We start from the raw sequence: 19,337 nt of genomic DNA, 5'->3' as shown, positions 1-19,337 counted from the left end.
GAGCCAAGGGTCTTCGGCACAAGATGGATTGGTACATGCAGCAGCCCAGGGCTAGAATCCACGTTGTATTCATTGCCTATTGATGCTCTAACAAATTGCCACAAATCTAGCGATTTTTAACACCATTACCTCATGTTCTATAGGCTAGCTGTCCACGTGGGTCTCACTGGGCTAAAGTTGAGGTGTCTGCAGGCTGCATTCCTTCCTGGAGACTCTGAGGGAGAATCCATTTCCAGGCTCACTCAGGTTGCTGCCAGTGCTATTCCACGGCTCAGGGCCTCGCTTCCTTGTTGGCTGTCAGCCAGGGGCTGTTCTCAGCTTCTGGAGGCAGCCCACGTGGCCAGGGGCTGTTCTCAGCTTCTGGAGGCAGCCCACGTGGCCAGAGGCTGTTCTCAGGTTCTGGAGGCAGCCCACATGGCCTGGGGCTGTTCTCAGGTTCTGGAGGCAGCCCACACGGCCTGGGGCTGTTCTCGGCTTCTAGAGGTGGCCCACGTGGCCAGGGGCTGTTCTCGGCTTCTAGAGGTGGCCCACGTGGCTGGGGCTGTTCTCAGGTTCTGGAGGCAGGCCACATGGCCAGGGGCTGTTCTCGGCTTCTAGAGGCAGCCCACGTGGCCAGAAGTTGTTCTCGGCTTCTGGAGGCAGCCCACATGGCCTGGGGCCATTCTCAGCCTCTAGAGGCGGCCCACGTGCCCTGGTTTGTGACCCTTCATTGTCAAAGCCAGTGATGGCCAGTTGAGTCCAGTTCTTCTCATACTTCAAATTTCTCTGACCTCCTCTTCTGCCTCCCTCTTCTGTTTGTAAGGGCTCACGTGATTCCATTGGGTCCACCCAGATAACCCAGGATAATTTCTCTATTTTAACGTCAGCTGATTAATACTCTTAATTACATCTACAGGAATGTTGGAATGGGGGCATCTTTCGGATTCTGCCCAGTGTGTGTCTTTGGACATTTAGTCCGTGTTGTTACTGTTTCCCCATTACTCGGAAAGATGTGGTACAGTCTGTCTGTCTGTCACTTTCCTTGCTGGAATCTGGCTACTCATAAAAGTGTAAGAGCGACCACTGGATTTTCATTTGCATCTTCTACTCAGTAAAATAGTTTCACGAAACAAAATGGGTTCTAAAACAACTCACACACTTGGTAACATATTAATAAAACAATGTGTGGAGAACTTGCCTACATAAGCTTTCGTCCCCATAAGTCAATGTACATAATTCTATGAAGACCTTGAAATAGAACGAGGGCAATGAAACAGGGAGTACAAGCAAGCTTCTGTAACTATGATCTCTAATTTCTTAATTACATTTTGTAATTTCTTAATTACATTTTGAGGACCACGCTGAAAGTCATGATTTGCAAAACTGAGAGTTTTCTTAAAAAATACTTTCTATGTTTAATGACATGGCTGGTAAGGAAATCTTCTATTTGCATTAAGGAATTCACTATTTTTCACCTGGGTAAGATATCGCAAGGGCTTATGACTCTTAAACAAACGTTGTTCATTACAACAAAAACCAACTGGTTATAACGGCAAATGTTTGTTATACATAATTTTACTACACACATACACACACATACACAAAAACTAAAACCAGTAAAAAGCTTAGAGACAAAAAGTTTAATTTTATTACAATTTTTTTCAAGTCAGCTATGATTTTCAGAAATAGGTAAGTTTATACCAGGTCTAGGGTCCAAGATACAAAAGACAATAAATATAGATTCAAATTCAGCCTAAAAACAAGATTCTAAATCTAATTACCTGTAGTGTAGCTTAGTTTCAATGTTCAAAATATATAATTCTGACAACACTACAAGAACTGATATAATAAAGTTACTGCTCACTGACAACCAACTAACAGCTCCCCACTGGTAACACACAAGTGCAGGGTACCTCCAACCTTCACTTGAGTCCTCCCGCTCCGAGGGTCCCCTGGCGCTTGGGGACAATCAGCGATGGCACCATGATGGACTGGTACCGAGGCAGGTGCTGAAGACGCCAACTAAGCAGGACCTGAAGCTGACTCCCCCACTAGCAAAATAAACGGCCCTCTTTCTTGTAAAAAAACGGGATTGCCACCATGTCTCTGTGTGCTCCCCGGAACACCTTTACCCCGACACAGCACGGTCTTACTTATAAGCTCCATTCCATCAGGCTGAATGGCCTCCATGGAGAGCAGATTCTTTAAATCCTTCATTTTCTTCCAGAGCACATTCTTCATTGCTTTCAAGCTACATTGTCATTAAGTCTTGTGAAATTTTTGCCAAAAAACGATCAGCGTATTACTTCTTCTTAGTGATAACAGATAATTTCTTCACTAGCTAAAATTCTGTAGTTTCAGGCCAAGCTCCTCTGTCTGGGTTTAATTCTTGGGTACAGCTGTAAGAGAGTTTAGAAAACAGTTACGTACAAGACAGGAGTACAGAGGTATAACAAGATTTCAAGAAACACTGGGAGGGTGGTGGATGTCACAGCAAGGTTATCAAACTAAGAAAAAGGGCTCTTTCTGCCACGTGAAGCACCCAGCACAGCCTGAGTACATAAAGATTCACCTTAAAACAGCTGCTATAAGCCGGAATCGACTCGAGGGCACTGGGTTTGGTTTTTGGTTTTTTTCTACTCAGCTACTCTGCAAAAGACATTCAAAGGCCACAGGGATCGGCCAGCTGTGACAGTATGATGGCACACTAATATAAAAATCTGAAGCTAACCATTCCATGAAAGCACTAAGTATTAACTCAATTTCCACAGCTTGTCGAACAATAAATCAAGTCGAACAAGGAACACAAACTTGGAGGTGACCTGCAATACGTTATAAGCTCCAGCTTTCATTATTAGAAAAGAAAGATAAGAGATTCAAGTCTCTCTTAACTTTATTCACCACGGACATGACACTGCGTCACGGGACTTGAGACTGTAAGGAATGAAATGCCTTAGACAAAAAGTCTACATTTTTAAGGAAGGCTAGCTGGGTTTTTTGGTTGGGATTCTTGCTGTTTGATGTTCTCCATAAGGAAGGCTGGAGAAGAGAAGGGCATTTGAGAAGGTTATGAGATCTCCTATCTGGAAGCCAAAAGCAAATCCAACTAGTAATTGACAAACCAAACAAAAAGACCTCCTCCTCCTCTTTTGACAAGCAAACAAAAGATTTATTAAAAGAAATAGAGTCAATGAAAATAAAATTAAACAGACTTCCAGTCAAAACTGAAAAACTAACTGGTAGAACAATGTATCTGAAGGATGCTTTTCTACCTAAGATATTTAGCCAATATTTTTCCAGACTCATATCTGAACCTCTGACTAAAAATTCAACATGTACACACTTTCCTTTTTAAAAAAAGCCTCAAAAGAAACGCAGGAAAAAAAGTACAGAAGCCACTCCTACCGAGAAAAGATTTCCAAAAATTTAACAAAATGGAACTAAGAATATTTAAATGTGGGATTTAGATGAAAGCCTTCGGTCCAGTCAGTCTATTGGCCTCTTGAGGGCCCCACACAAGGCAGAGCTCAGGTTTCCGAATGCTTCCGCACTTGGGAATGAATAATCCACCACAGGGCCTCTTTGTTAGGAAATTAAAAGAAAATACTCAATGAACTATAGAGCAACCAGTTCTGGGAGGAAGAGTTTTGCTTTTTCCAGATAAACTGTAAAAAGGAAAGTAGTGCTTATTTACTGGGAAAGTTTGTTAGTAGTTACATGCAAGGCACCATGCTTCCCAGGTCCTAGGGACTTTGTAGAAGAGGTAAACTGGGTACTTGAAAGGGTATAGTTAGTTCTACTTTCCTCTGCTAGTTTGACAGTTCTTTATATAAAGGGCTCCATGGCCTAGTTCTTTTTCATTGTTCTTAATAATTTACATTATGGTCACACAAATAAACACTGTCTAAACCCCAAATGTTTAATAATAAGTTGTGCTACCAGGAAGGCAGCAGTCAAGATGTACAAAGGAGGAGGAGACGCTGGGTCGGCACCCAGGCTGTGAAGTCCCAACACTGGAGGCATTTGCGTGTTTTAGGCTGATGTGGCTAAACACTCAGACACAACCCGGTTCCTGGCCTACTGCCAGAGTCTGAGCTCGCTGTGGGCAGAGATGGCATCCGCTGACGTGTGGTGAGAACGCAGCAATACTGTCTGCCCTCTGCTATCTATTGGCACCAGCTTTATCCTCACAACAATCCAAGCGGCAGGTCTTCTCCACCCTCCCCACCTTCCTTCCGCTGTTACCCACTCGGCGAGTACTGCCGTGGTCCTGACGTGACGTCAAAGCCACCTTCTCCACCACTGTGCCCGGTATTACAATCGGCCCTCTCTGCCCTCCAACTTTTCCTTACTTCCTCCCCAAGAGCAGATTTTAAAAGCACTTTTACCCTTCAACTTTTATTTCATTTTTTCAATTGTCCTCATCACTTCTGTCATTCTCTTTCACACATGCCCCTATGTACAGACACCACAGAATAACGGAACCTAACAAAGTGCTTAATGCCAATTCCTGAAGATAGTGTCCTTCCTCTCCTCTGTCGCAGCAGACTCTAGCTTCTTCCCTAAAAACACTCCCCGGAATCCTCACCTGATGGCCGCCCCCTTGTACTAACAGAGTTATTGGTTTACATGGGCCTAAGTGATTTTAGTAATGTCTTGGTTTTTATGAAACTTAAGATCTAAAAGTAGAGAAAGAACAAAGAATCTTGTGTCCTTAACACCCTGTTCAGCTCTCTACCATATGCCTATGTATATTAGATGGCAAATCCTGATTTCGACAGATTTCAAATCTGTTTCAAATGTCACAAGCTCAATTCCCATCATATTTTCCAGTTACCTTTACTCTGTTTATAAATGCAGACAGAACCCCTGACCTTTAATACATATTATAATAGGAATACTATTATAATAGGAATCGTTGATAGTATGGCTTTAAGTCTAAATCTAAGCTTATCAAAAAGATAGACTCTCATGTCTTAGTAGCAAAGTGCAGGAAGCTGCATTATCTCCATAACATACAGCAGTTTTTGCAAAGCCCCTCTCTGACACACAGAGACACATCACAGGTCTTGGAATGACTTACCCCCAGCAAGTTGCGTGGAACGTATCCCTCCTTATCATTCAGGCGTGCCCACCACCACTCAATTTCATCCTCGTCTTCCCTGCGGACGATGGTCATGCAGTCCCCTTCTCTCATGGGCAGCTCATCGTCATTCTGAGGCTCATAATCCCAGAGCGCATAAATGACTCCTTTATTCATTATGCCCATCTTCTCCTGGACTCCTAAATCATGACAGTAACACAGTGCAAAACATGTCACTCAGAGTAGGCTGCTCTTAAGAACTTCTAGCTAGGCAAAACCAAGCAGGAAGAAACGGGCACGTGAGGGATGTTTTGTTAGAACCACTACATTGAACAGTCAGCAAGCGCATTTCCCAGACAGTGGACCAGGAGGAGGGGGCCAGCAGGGAACAGAGAACATACAAAAGACATGTTACCTACATCATCAGTTCTAAAACAGCTCTAAAAATCAACCTTACAATATAAGCCTGTCTCAAAACTAGTCTTACACAGAGGACAAAAACTTTTGTAAGCCCAGGAATTACAAGCCCAGGGATATTAACAGAAGTGAACGTCTGCCTGTCAAATCTCAGAGTGCTCCCAAGCGTAATGAACAACTGAAAACACTACTTCTTTTCCTGAAACTGAGAGCAACAGAGAAAAAGACCAGAATCATTTTGTCAGTTAAAGTGGTCGCTACCAACTGTCAAATGGCGATTAAAAAAAAAAAACACGAAGTACATCAGCATACAGAAATACAGCATTTTAGAAATGACACAAAAATCTACAAGAATCAGAATTATAAGAGACACTGAAATCCAGAAATTGGGGGGAAAACCCCTCAAATGTCTGCTTTTCACCAGAGTTAACAGACATACAAACTGCTTGAAGTTAACCTTTCTCCGTTTACACCTTCCCTAGCCAATAGCGGGAAGCCCCAGGGACTCAGCGGTTAAGAGCTCGGCTGCTAACCAAAACACTGGCAGTTCAAATCCACAGCTGCTCCTTGGAAACCCTATGGGCCGGTTCTACCCTGTCCTATAGGGTCACTATGAGTTGGAATCAACTTGATGGTAACGGGTTTTTTGTTTTTATCCTATGGGGCAATGTTAACAAGACATGCAAAGTCTGACAGCCTCAGTATCCGTTTGGGATGGGAGTGGGGGAAGGAAGAGGAGAGACATTCCGGGTATTTTACCATACTCAGAATATTAACTTGAATCCCATTTCTAAGAAATCATTAGGAACGGAAAAAATCTGTCATGACTCTGTTGTCTACCAAATTAAGAGCTGCAAATTACTCTTTTAAAAAACTTTTGAGGGGGTTGAAACACGCTCAAGGTGATTGTTAACTGGGAAAACGCAAACCAGAGCCACAGGAGATGCCATTCCAAACCCACCAAGGGCCAAAGAGGCTGTGGCGCAAACGCAGCTCTGCCGGCAGGAGGGTCAACTGGCGTAATTTATCACTGTGGAAGGCAACGCTGAATTCACTAACACGGTTAAGGCTGGGCGTGGGCATCGCCGTGACCTGGCAATTCTACTCCTAGATACACACCAGGAGACAGGTTCAAAAATGATCACAGGAGCAAGCAGCATTCATAAGAGCAAACAAACATGAATGGACATATACATAAACGGGATCAACCCACACGTCCTTCCAAAGTAGAAGGGAAAGGTCAACTGCCGAACAGTCACAGAAGTGAAGACTACAGCACGGTGAGAATAAGCCACAGCTGCCCACGGCAACACAGGTGAATCTCAAACACAACGGTGACAAGCAACGCAGGTCTCAACATCGCCAGTATGATTAACTGTACACAAAGCCCCCAAACAGCCAATGAAACAAGGTCAGCTATAGGACTCCCACAGAGGGGCTATAGCTAAATTCAAGGTAGCGGTTCCCAGGGGATGTGAGAGGGGGCTACATCGGGAAGACACCGAGATGATTCAGAGTGGTGACGACGCTCTGCTTCCTCAGCTGGGTGGGAGACACACGGATGTTCGCTGTGTTCAATCATTTCATTATTATCATCATTTAAACTGCACATCCATCTCATAAACACTCTTCGTATCTATACGTATGATTAAACCAAACCCACTGCCAGCGAGTCGATTCCGCCTCACAGTGACCCTACAGGCAGAGTAGCACTGCCTCACAGGGTTTCCAAAGATGTAAATCTTCATGGAAGCAGACTGCTGTATCCTTCTCCCGAGGAGCAGCTGGTGGGTTCCAACTGCTGACCTCTTAGTTAGCAGCCAAGTGCTTAACCACTGTACCACCAGGGCTCCTATTTTTATAATGAAAAGTCCCTAAACATTTTTTAAAATTATATTCCATATTTAAACATGATTCAAGAAGAAAAATAAATTTAATGTATCAAGATATGGTCTAGAGTTCAAAACTTTAATAGAAAGGAATCATAAATATGAACAACGAAAACAGCTGAGGCAGATGAAGAGGAGAGCTTGAGGCTTGTGTTTCCCACCCTGGCCCTCTCTCTCCCTTCTTGCCTAGAGCCTGAAAACAGGCCCAGTGAGGCAGGGGGCCAAGTCCTCTAAAGCCGAACTGAAGGAAAAAAACTAACGTCAACTTCTAAGCCTTGTAAGTAAAACATAATTTTCCATGAAAATAAAAATGACAACCACCACACAGCCATCTAAAACTTCAAGTCCACTTCTCTCTCGGTACAGATGTGATGTTATCGGTCAGAATCGTAAACTCGAAACCAAGAAACCAAAGGGCAACAGGCACACGCTGCCTGTATTTCACTTTATAACGAGGGTGACTCAGCAGGTACACCTGCGTCGTGGGATTCTCCTAGGACACTGCATTGCCCCTAATCACCCTGGAAGGGGGCGGTTCTATGTACTTCTTTGCCATCACTCACTAAGTGCCAAAGCCTCGGCAGAGGATCCTTAGATGGGCAAAAGCCGTAGCACCACTAGGTCAGACACGGCATCAACTGTCCTTTGCAGCCGGACACGTCCCTGACAACAGCCGTTTCTAGGCACGAACACAAAAGTCACCTTATTATTTCTGGCTGAGGCTGCTCTACTTTCTACATCCAACACAAGACTGTTTCTAAATAACAAACATACTTAGGGAATTAAAACCTAGGAGAGGGTAAGTGACTACAGTAGTAGAGACGCTGCACCCCAGTAGTCACCGACCATAGAGAAACTGGGAGCACTGCGTGTAGCCCTCCTCCATCTCCTCGCACTTGTCGGCGGCGGTCTGCATGTCGCTGTAGGTCATCGCGAACACAGCGGCTCCCGACTCCACCAAAAACTTACACACCTGAACGTTGTTACACGAGGCAGCGCAGTGCAAGGGCGTCCTGGGAAGTGAAACACAACAAGGGCCAGGAATGTTTTTCTAAACTGCACGGCACCTGATAATCTAGAAAATTCTTAAACCAAAAATATCCCCGAAGTCTTCAACAGTTTAATCAGACGATGGTTTAGCATAAATTGTAAGCAATGTCTGTCTTAAGCATCGTGCTTTCAAGATCTATCTGCTCGGGACCAAACTGAGAACAGCGACAGGAAGCGTATGATCAATGTCACTGAACTGTCCATGTAGAAAATGTTTTTTAAAAAAACAATGAGAGAAAATAATTTGATATCTGATTTATTATAGAGTCTAAATGGCCCAACATTAAATAAAATGGGAAAAAAAGGCTATAAACTTAAAATACTAGAGAAAATATGTGATTATGACTACAACTTTAAAAAAAATTCTACACAGAAAAAAGTCGGGTTTTGGTGTTTTTTCACAAACAAAGCATTATAAATACATAATTTAAAACTTTCTTTTGGTTAAAAAAAAGAAGCTAAATACAGAATTACGCGATCTATTTTATTACAGTTAGGACTGTAATTACTAGGATCATAATCATTTATAATATCTTCTAGGTTTAATGCACAACACCAGTTTCACAACATGCTCCCTGAAAAATGGATTCCGTACTCAAGTGTACCTGGGGAACTCTGTAAATTATAATCCCCTCCTGGAGAGACAGTGAACATTAGTACAGTGACATCTGTGAAGGCCTGAACTCAATTGCCTTGTTCTTCCTGCTTTTGCAAGCTTTCTGTCTTTGACAGGGTGCTGTCTTACCGCTTTTCTATCACTCGTTTTAGTGGAAAATATCTGCATTTTCCTTCTCTGCCATGTTTCCACCTTACACCAGTTCCGGCTTTCACAGGTTTTACAGTATATTATAGACACCGGAAAGTTTCAGGGGCTTGGGGGAAACTTGCTTAAACTAGCACTTCTCAAATTTGCTTAACCACACTAATTAACTGTGTGCCACTTTCTAACATTTCTTATTTTTAATAGTATTTAACTACTAAACTTTTAAAAACTTCACTTACTTCCCAAATGGGAGTGGGATGACTATTACATGAAGACAAGTTAACTCCTCAAAAATCTATAGCACGTCTCTCCAGCTAGATAATAAAGCAGCTTGAGGACATACGTCAATGGGTTTCTCTGCCTTCCAACAGCGCCTACAACGCTTACGCTTAATAGCTACAACTGAAGGGTGATGGACTTAACAGAAAACCTTACCATCCATCACTATCAGCGGCATTTACATTCACACCAAACTGTACCAGGAACTTAACGATTTCCGTGTGGCCCGCACACACAGCATTGTGAAGAGCTGTGATGCCTTCATCATTAGGCAGGCTTGGGTCATCGACCTGTAATGTCAATAAGAAGGGTGAGCATCACTCGGATGTCTTGTTACCTGAACCGTTGCCATTAACAGGCTCCTTAAGGTCAAGGGAATAGAAGCAGATGCCTGTGGCTTTTTTTTTTAATCATAATTAAAACCTTCAGGAACCAAGAAAAATACGCCAAGAATAATTCTAGGAAGAAGACAGCAGGAATAACCACATTAAGTAGGTGCTCACTATAAAAAGGTTTCTTAAAAAAAATTGAAGGAGCAGTACCAGGAACTATATTCTTACAGTCATTTCTGTTTATTTAGCTTCCCAACTTCCCACCACAAATTAGTTTCTAAGTAGAAGCTACATTTGCCATGGAAAGAAAAAAAGATCAACTAAAAATATTTTGAACAGTAGGCTTCTAAAGGCAGGACCACATTTGTAATTTAATATTGTATAGTTCAAGTCCATACACGATCAATTTCTAAATGAACTAATGATCTCCCTGAGAAAGAAAAGTACTCTAGAGGACCTGAAGTGAAGACCGAACTCTGCATTCTCAAAACTTTAGAGTCGCACCTTTAAAATCACAGTCTATTTTGGAACATGTTCAAGAGTTTCTCCATAGCAAGCCACACCCCCCCACAAAACTTTAAAAACACATTTTCTTCAGAGTTGTTTTCTATTATAGCATTAAAACAAAATACAAGGTCTTCTTTTTAAAAAAAAGTGTTAATTATAATCATACCTCATATATAATTCTCTGCACAAGGTCAAATTCTCCCTCCAGAGATGAATCCAGAAGTAAAGCAAGGGGGTTGAATTTCACCCTCATTCCGTGAGCGATCCGCTCTGAGCCACTTTTACGTAAGTTTGTCCTTTTGCCCTGTGGAGGAAACACACGGAGAACTAAGGATCTTGGGCTGAGCAGAAGAGAGCAACAAAAGGGGAGGAACAACACCTAGTTAATCCGATGGAAGGAATTTTAAAAACGTGCATATTTAGCACATTTTATTGAATTATAGCATATTCAAAAGAAGTACACAAATCATAATATTCAGCTCATTTTCACAAACACACCCATGTAACAAAGTGGGAGGAACTTAACTTTACGAACCCCAATTAGAGTAATGCTTTACAGCATACCAAAAAAAACCCATGGGGTTTCCAAGGCTGTAATCTTTACAGAAGCAGACTGCTACATCTTTCTCCCACAGAGCAGCTGGTGGATTCGAACCACTGACCTTTTGGTTAGAAGTTAAGCACTGATCCCCTGTAACCCCAGGGCTCTTTATTACAGCATAAGTGAGGAGTGTAATCCGATGTGGCAAGTAGGCTGGCTTTCTGTCAAGTGTCAAAGTTAGCCAAGACTGATCTTTAAATTACCGATCTCATTTAGTGTAACAAATACCATGCTCTCAAATCGGGCAAGAATACAGCTCAGGATTACAACAGCCAACATCTACTCAATGGTTACTCATTTAAGCCTCACGAAGACCTATTATCTCCACTTTACAGATGTGAAAACTCAGACACACAGCCAGAAAATGGCAGAGCTGGAATCCAAACGCAAGGGATCTGGCTCCTCGGAAGCCCTTGCTCTTAACCATTTCTCTGCAAAATCCCTCCTCAGGAGAAAGCATATGATCAAGGTAAATCACAGAGATGATCAGTCTGTCTTAGATATACCAAGTAGAAGCCGCCCAGTCTTAAAGTGATATTGCTATTTTATACAGAAGAAATTTAACTACTCTTATACATACCAAAGTAGATTATCATCTTTCTACATTTTAATAAAAAACCTACTGCCGTCAAGTCGGCCCTATAGGACAGAGTAGAACTGCCCCCAAGGGTTTCCAAGGGAACAGCTGGTGGATCTGAACTGCTGAACTTTTTGGGTGGCAGCCAAGCTTTTGACCACTGCACCACCAGGGCTCCATACTTAATAAGTCGGGCTAAGAGCTAAGGCAAAAATTTAAACACTAGATCTAACAGCCTTACAAAATAGGTTCCTTAAACATATCCAGCTAAGTGCAAAGACCTCCTAAGGTGTCACATCCCATACATACGTCTCTTTCATCTTATCTCAGTGTGGAAAATTACCGAATGAAAAAACTTAAGAGGTACACAATATGTTTTACAAAGTTTGCAATGGCTAAAATGTTGTTTCTGGAAAAAGGGGAAGTGTAAACATTACGACTGTGGGGAATACAACTCCGTAGTGCCGTGTGAGCACGCCTGTTGTACCCACATTAAAGAATACGCTAGATAGTGAGCCTCCGTATTGTACTTGAGACTAAGAAGGAAAAAGTGAACCACTTTCCTAGGAAGAGAATAAAAGAATATTTAAAAAAAAAAAAAAAAGCAAGTATGGTGCCTCTTTACAAACTCTGGTTTCCTTTTCCTCCTTAAAAACGTGAATTTTTTTTGACACAACAAGAAAAATAAGGGGAAATAACATGAGTAACTACAGTGTGGCACCCTGGTGGTGTAGTGGCTAAGTGCTACGGCTGTTAACCAAAAGGTCGGCAGTTCAAATCCACCAGCTGCTCCTTGGAAACTCTATGGGGCAGTTCTGCTCTTTTCTATAACGTCACTATGAGTTAGAGCGACTCGACAACAACGAGTTTGGTTTTGGTAGCTACAGTGTGAATTGGTTTTGGCCAATATGGCTTAAAACTTCTTTTCTTAAAAGAAAGAAACAAGTCTCAGGATTTCAGGGGCACAGAGTTGTTTAATGAGTATTAACCTCTATTTTCAAACTCTTTTTTTCTACAGTAAAATGTTTCCTATATAAAACTTCAAAGCAAATGTTTACTATGACCACAAAGTTGAAGTAACTCTGAGTATCTTTTGAATAACATCTCACCTAAAAAATACAGTAAGGGATTGAGCACATAAAATACATTTTTTGATCCTTAAAAAACACTATTTTGGTTTGGACCAGGTTTTAAAAATTCATAAGCATCCTGCCTCTTTCTGTGCTTCCTAAAACAAAATGACCTCAAATTAAAGTCTGGAAATGTGGATTTTATTTACAGACCTTCTGGAATTTTGATTTCCTCTTACCTATTCCAAGGGGACATGCTAAACTTCTGAACCAAAGTTTAGTATCTGGAAGGAGTATGGAATGCATGCCTGAGTCAAAACATAGGAAACTTTAAACAACAGTATACAAAGAAACCTTAGGGGCCGTCGTGTTACCCAGAGATTTTCAAACTCTGCTCAAGTGAGGAGGAGGCAGTGCCCATCCCCACTCTGACCCAGTTACCCCGCCCTGCCCCGTTTCATCCAACCCTTCCGATTTTATCACCATTAATAAGCTTAAGGTTCCACCTACCAATATCATTAAAAATAAATCTCAGTGCTAGAAAAAGAAAAGTTTGAAAAAGAGTGATAAATCTAAGGAGAAGTGACACTCTCTGCCTGATTTGACAGAGCTGAGCTAGTGATCAAAATTTCAAATCCAGGTCTTGTCATTCCCAGTCTAGTGTTGCATTGCTAAAAGGAGACACCAGCTGGGGAAGAAACAGCAAATGTGGTATTTAACCGTTTCCTTCACAAAGAAATGGGTTCTTCCTAAAACAACAAAGATGTCCTTTATCCTGAATATACTGACTTCTGATAACATTTATAAGATCCACTCTGTACCAAGGGAATTTTAAAACAAAAAGGCGAGCTGTACAACTCCAGAGCCTATTTGCTATACTGGGTGATCTCAACACAAGCCATCTTTGATAACTGGCAGTAAGTGCTTGTTGGTGTTTCACTGATGCTTGACCATCAACCGCCTGGAAGAGCAGGACAAGGCAAAAGACTCCTGAAATGACCGCACAATCCCGCACTACTTACAGGAGGCAGAGAAACCTGCCCTGTGATTTCGGGCGGGCGCATGTTCCCAGGGTCTTCTCCCGGCCCTTCAGGTTCCCCAGACGGGTACGGCGGCGGTGGGTACGGGGGGTACTCCTCCAGGTACACGTCAAGCAGATGGGCAGCCTCCGGACTGGGTTCTTCCAAGTTACCCTGGAGATTCGGGCTGCTGTCTGGGGCTCCTTCAGACACATAGTCAAGTCCTGGAGAAGGAGCTGGCGTGTCATTGTTCTCTGTACTGGCACTTCCTGCTTCCTCTGGGGACGCTGTTTCAGGAACCAGAGAGACCACCTCCTTCTCTTGTTCCACATTTAAGTACGGATTGGGAATCTCGACTGGGCTTTCCGAGCTGGCAGTCCCTGATGCCGGCTTAGGTGGGTACGATGGGACAGAGATGGTCTCCATGGCAGCTATGGTGGTCCTCTGATACAAAAGTTTCTGAATATTTGGCCCATTAGGACCCTCGGGCTCTGTAATAGAGCTCCGTTTTTTAAGTGGCCGTGGCGCGTTGGACAGTTTCTTTCGTAGAGCTTCTAAGTCAGCATCACTCTGGTTGCGGTAAGGATGTGATAAGAAAGGCAGTAACTTGGTGGGGCTGAGTGGACGGGGAAATCTTTCATTTTCATGGTTCTCCGAAACTGAGGAAGCGGGCTCTGTTTCAGGCTCCGGGCTGCCAGGCTTGCCCTGGCTACTGGAATAGACGTTCTCCGGGTGCTGCTGTGGACTCTGGGCAGCAGCGATCACAGGCTTGCCATATACTAATTGGAAAAAGGAAAAAACCCTGATTAGTATTAATTAAGCAAAACTGGCAAGTAACAGATATGGCTAACAATAACTAAAGCTCACTTGAACATTTATTACATAATGCTCTTCAGTACAAGTGGTGTTTTTTAAATAATGACAAATGACAAAGCACAGCTTCTACCTGTGTATAACAAACTTATTACAGAGTCAAAACCCCTCCTGACTGGACCACACATCATCGTATTATGTACCAGTAAGAAAGAAAACGCTGCCTGCCAGTTAAACGGTAGGAGATCACTCCCTGTAACCTGCATCCAAATTTCAGATGTCGAAATGCAAAAAAAAAGTACCAGTTAGAATAGATGAAAACTGGTAATCCTCTCGTATGTCCAGATTAAAACTAAACATGCACTATCCAAGCTTTCGTACTTTTCCAGTCAATCAACGTGAGAAACAGCTGGCCCACAAAATTAGTAAGAACTGCTTGTATTTACCAAAGCTATTTCCCGTAACATTAAGATCATATTAAAATTACCTGATTCCCAGGTCACTGTATTAGCAGTTTTCACCAAAAGACCAATGAAAAGAACAGAAAGAGTACATAGCACAGATATTGAGTTTTTGCCGTCTAACTTCCCTTCTGACATTTTCGGTCACAATTACATGCTTACCTCATGACCAGAAAGACATTTTCATTAAATTAAAACACAGCGGATTTTATTCGAGTCCTATAAACCAGATAATAATTTAGTACCCAATAAATTACCAGGCTGTGTATGTTTACCACAAGCTAATCATTTTATGATTTTATATTTAGTTAATGCCCATGCCCTCAACAGAACAACTTAAAATATAATAGTATTACAACCGCTGCCAGACCGAGTCCAGAACAACTAGACGGTGCCTGGCTGCCACCACCAACTGCTCTGACAGGAATCACAATAGAGGATCCCAGACAGAGCAGGAGAAAAATGTAGAACAAAATTCTAATTCACAAAAAAAGGACTGGACTCACTGTTCTAACAGAGACTGGAGAAACCCTGAGAGTATGGCCCCCGAACACCCTTTTAACTCAGTACAGAAGTCACTCTTGAGGCTCACCCTTCAGCCAAGGATTAGATGGGTCATTAGGGCCAACAATAACACTGGAGGAGGTGCTTCGTAGCTCAATCATGTATACGTGACTAAATGGGCATGCCAGCCCAAAAGCAAAGACAAGAGGGCAGGAAGGGACAGGAAAATTGGACAAATGGAAACAGGGAAGCCGGGATGGAAAAGAAGAGAGTGTTGACACATCACAGGGTTGGCAACCCATATCACAAAACGATCTGTGTATTGTTTAATGAGAAACTAATTTTCTCTGTAAACTTTCACGTAAAGCACACATACACACAAATATATATATATATATATATGTAAATATATATATATAAACATATACACGTGATAGCGTTATTTTTTAACACGAGGCAGCTGTCCGATCCTCTGTGCTGCACAGCACCTGGTCACACCTAGCGCGCAGACATGGTCTCCTGCACTGTGACTGCCCCTGGGCGTCTGCCTCCCACTCACCAGTGAGCTCCAAGAACCGGACCACATCTCATTCAATGATTACCTTCAGGGCCTACGGCAGCAGCTGACATTTAGCAAGCACTTTTTTCAACTCCCAATTAATAACAGAAGCCACAATTAATTAAATAAAACTCTTAGAACAAAACCATCAGCCAAAACAGACACAAGTAACTTTGCTGTCTGCTGATAGCTGGACGCTCTGGTGCAGGACTTTCACACCCACACCATCTGCACAGGTGAAAGTGAGACCTAGAACCTTACCACTCGCAAAGTGTGGCCCTCTGGTGTGTGTCTTGGTCAACGCACTCTGCACTGCCTGTTGGAAGTTCTTCCCGGGAGCCTGGTGCTGGGTGTACATGGAATATATTGAGCTTGCTGCCACGGTCTGTGGCTTCCTGAAGGGTGGCGGGAGGGTGTCCTTGGAAGGTTGAGGGGTGAAGGGCCGGACGGCAGCAGCGGGTGGGCTTTCTGGCTTAGAACCTGGAGGAAGGGTTTGGTCTTGGCCAGCTGCAGGCGCGCTGGTCGACAGCAGGCCTCTCTGCTGCTGTGCTGCCGTTTTGGGTTTATTTCCCACGGGTGCAACAGTTGTTGACAACTGCTGAGGATTGCCATCTGGCTTGATGTCTGACGGTGACTGATTAGTTTGTCCAAAATGAGGCAAATTAATCTGTTTTGGTTTTGTGGGAACAGGAGGTGGTACTTTAGCACCATTTTTATTTGCTACCTGTAACATACACAGTAAAAAACCAGTTAAAATCACTCTGTAACAGGATGCTTTAGAAAGCCGCATCTCACAAGTGTAAGTACACACTACTATAAACCTTAAACTTTTAAAGTGTTAAAAAGCTTTACACCTCTGGACTTAACTACATTTAATAACAGACTTCAGGAATGCAATACGCTTCCTCCCCTGGAAGACTTCCTCCCCGCATCCACTTCCTGTTTAGACAACGCTAAGTGCCCACTTGATAACTTTTCATGGCCATTTTTCATATTCACAGATGGACCAATAAGTGAAAACCATTCTGTCCACTGGAACTTCAAGCAGGCTAGACCACTGTGGTTAAAAAAATACCTAACTTGGAGTGCTGACCTATAAGCTGGTTGTCAAAGGTCAACATCATACCGTCACAGAGCATTTACCATCAAATCACTGATATGATCTCAGCTCCAAATTCTGAAGAAACAAGATACCTGAATGCACAGATACAATGTTCTTCAGTTCACTCACATTTTTTAGACAATCACATGAAATATGACCCAGAAGTAACTGCATCAGCCATTCTCCAGTTTGATGTGAGACCACAAATATACTCAAGCCAGAGAAATTAAAATAACAGAATACATACGTATTTTCTTTCTCCTGTTCTCCCGCATAGTTCTTTATCACTTCTAAAAAATGCGCAAAGAATTACCACTAAATTTTTAAAACCGGATATTTTCAAGTACCTGAGCATCCCGTAAGATGTCTTCACTGCTCTGGTTTTTCCTCAGAGTACCAAAGGGCTGCGGGGCAGCTGGCGGGTCAACGGTGTCAAACATTGAGAAGGGACGAACCTTCTTTTCTTTCTCCCTCAGCGGAACGTCCCCATCATCAGCTGAAGGCAGGAAAAAAAAAAACACATTAATTTTCAAACTGTGTGGTAAAATTCCTTCTCCACTCGTAAGTTTGTCTCTCCTAAATTTCTTTGAAACCCTACATGCTTCAAACATACAAATTCTGTGTGTTTCCTATGTTTAAATTGATAAAAGAATAACCAAAATGCTACGATGACAGTACCCTTAGTTCTCAGCTAAACGAAGCCATCCTGGAAATAAACTAAAATACTAGCTTACACACACTGGAAAATAAACTATCTAAAAAAAGAATACAAAGCACTTTGTAGACAACCAAAATACAATGTTCACTCCCGGACAGAGAAAAAAATGTGGAACAAAATTCAAATTCACAAAGAAGACCAGACTTACTGGTCTGACAGAGACAATTTCAGGAACCCCTGAAATTGTGGCCCCCAGACATTCTGTTAATTCACAACTGAAGCCACTCCCAAAGTTCACCTTTCAGCCAAATATTAGACAGGACTATAAAACAAACAACACCCGCGAGGAACGTGCTCCTTAGATTAATCAAGTACACGAGACCAAATGCGGAGCACCTGCCAAAAGCAAAGCTGAAAAGGCAGGAAGGAGCAGGAAAACCCGCACAAATGGAAGCGGGGAACCCAGGGTGGAAAGGGGGAGAGTGCTAACACACTGCAGGGACTGCGACCGATGTCACAAACCAATTGTGTATATATTTTTTGAGCGAGAAATTTATTTGCTCTGTAAACTTTCACCTAAAGCACAATTTAACGTTTAAAAATATATATATAAAATGTTCAGGATGAGCACAAATAAACCTTACCTTGGTCCGGAGCGTTCCCAGGGCTTTTAGATACAGAAACTGAGCCTTGGCTCTGGAAAAGGTCTGCGTTTGAATGACTCCAGTCAAGGCCAACTGGGTGGATCTTAGGGCCTAGGATGCAGGGAAGCAGCTATAAATAACCCAGTATTCTAAGAGTTTTTTTAACGGTTCATCTTCCTGCTAAGAATTTTAATCTCTAAAAACAGCTTTCCATTTCAGAGTCACAATAACATCTCGGTAAACTTATTTAGAAAATACTGTATCAGATTTCTATTTCTAACTTAAAATTTTCCCCTTACTCAAGCAATTTAAAATGAGTCACAGCAAACGCAAGGTCTGCTCTAACCAGCAGGAGCGCGTTACTCTTCCCTGTGAAAGAAAACACCACTCCGGGGCACACAGACAGTGAGGCCGGTCTGGCCGCCTAGGGGATGGACGTGGCCTCGAACACCACCAGGGATGCACGCACAACCAAACGCAGGGATGCAGGCTTCTAACCCAGGACACCCTTTATTTACCGTTTTCCTACACTAACATTTTAATGTCAGAAGCTAGGGCTTTTATTTTTCCTTACAGAAAAAAACAAATGTAACTCTTTCTACAATAAGACATTTCTTCAACTCTCACCTAAATCACAATTTAAATTTTTTTTTTTTAAAAGATATTTCTTCACAGTAGTAATTATGGCAAAATAGTGAGTCATTTTAAAATTAGCTATATTTTACACACGATTGTGGTTAGGGAAAACAGGCTACTACTTTTCCTTTCCAGGGGTCTGAGTGATAAGATCATTAAAAGATGTTTTTACCCTGCATTTCCCAAAACTTCCTCTCCACTGCGTCCCCGACCACCACAAAACCCTGGCTTAAAGGCCCCACGTACGGAGGCCGACACAGAATGCAAAGATGAGGACATGCAGTGCTTATCCACAGAGGGCAAGCAGCCTCTGGTCTTTTCACTTTTATCTCCCAATATCTTTACCTTCAGTCTAAGAATTCACCAGCAGGCAAACTCTCCAGCTAAGCGCATA

At 42.6% G+C, this 19,337-nt stretch overlaps 1 protein-coding gene across 1 annotated transcript in view; it reads right to left on the bottom strand.

The window, feature by feature from the left end:
• Positions 1-1,604: 1,604 nt before the first annotated feature.
• Positions 1,605-19,337, bottom strand: part of TP53BP2 (tumor protein p53 binding protein 2) — an 81,090-nt gene continuing 63,357 nt past the window's right edge. The window contains exons 10-18 of the mRNA XM_003410942.4: positions 18,308-18,418; positions 17,353-17,501; positions 16,165-16,627; positions 13,570-14,345; positions 10,466-10,603; positions 9,617-9,750; positions 8,215-8,381; positions 5,063-5,262; positions 1,605-2,378 (exon numbers count right to left, since the gene is read on the bottom strand). Of these exons, the coding sequence (XP_003410990.2) occupies positions 2,337-2,378; positions 5,063-5,262; positions 8,215-8,381; positions 9,617-9,750; positions 10,466-10,603; positions 13,570-14,345; positions 16,165-16,627; positions 17,353-17,501; positions 18,308-18,418 (2,180 nt within the window). The 3' untranslated portion in view covers positions 1,605-2,336. The remainder of the gene's footprint in view (positions 2,379-5,062; positions 5,263-8,214; positions 8,382-9,616; positions 9,751-10,465; positions 10,604-13,569; positions 14,346-16,164; positions 16,628-17,352; positions 17,502-18,307; positions 18,419-19,337) is intronic.

The sequence above is a fragment of the Loxodonta africana genome, chromosome 25 (genome assembly GCF_030014295.1).
Source record: "Loxodonta africana isolate mLoxAfr1 chromosome 25, mLoxAfr1.hap2, whole genome shotgun sequence".
Taxonomy (NCBI): domain Eukaryota; kingdom Metazoa; phylum Chordata; class Mammalia; order Proboscidea; family Elephantidae; genus Loxodonta; species Loxodonta africana.
The sequence above is the reverse complement of the archived record's forward strand: the minus strand, read 5'-3'. Positions and strand labels throughout refer to the sequence as shown.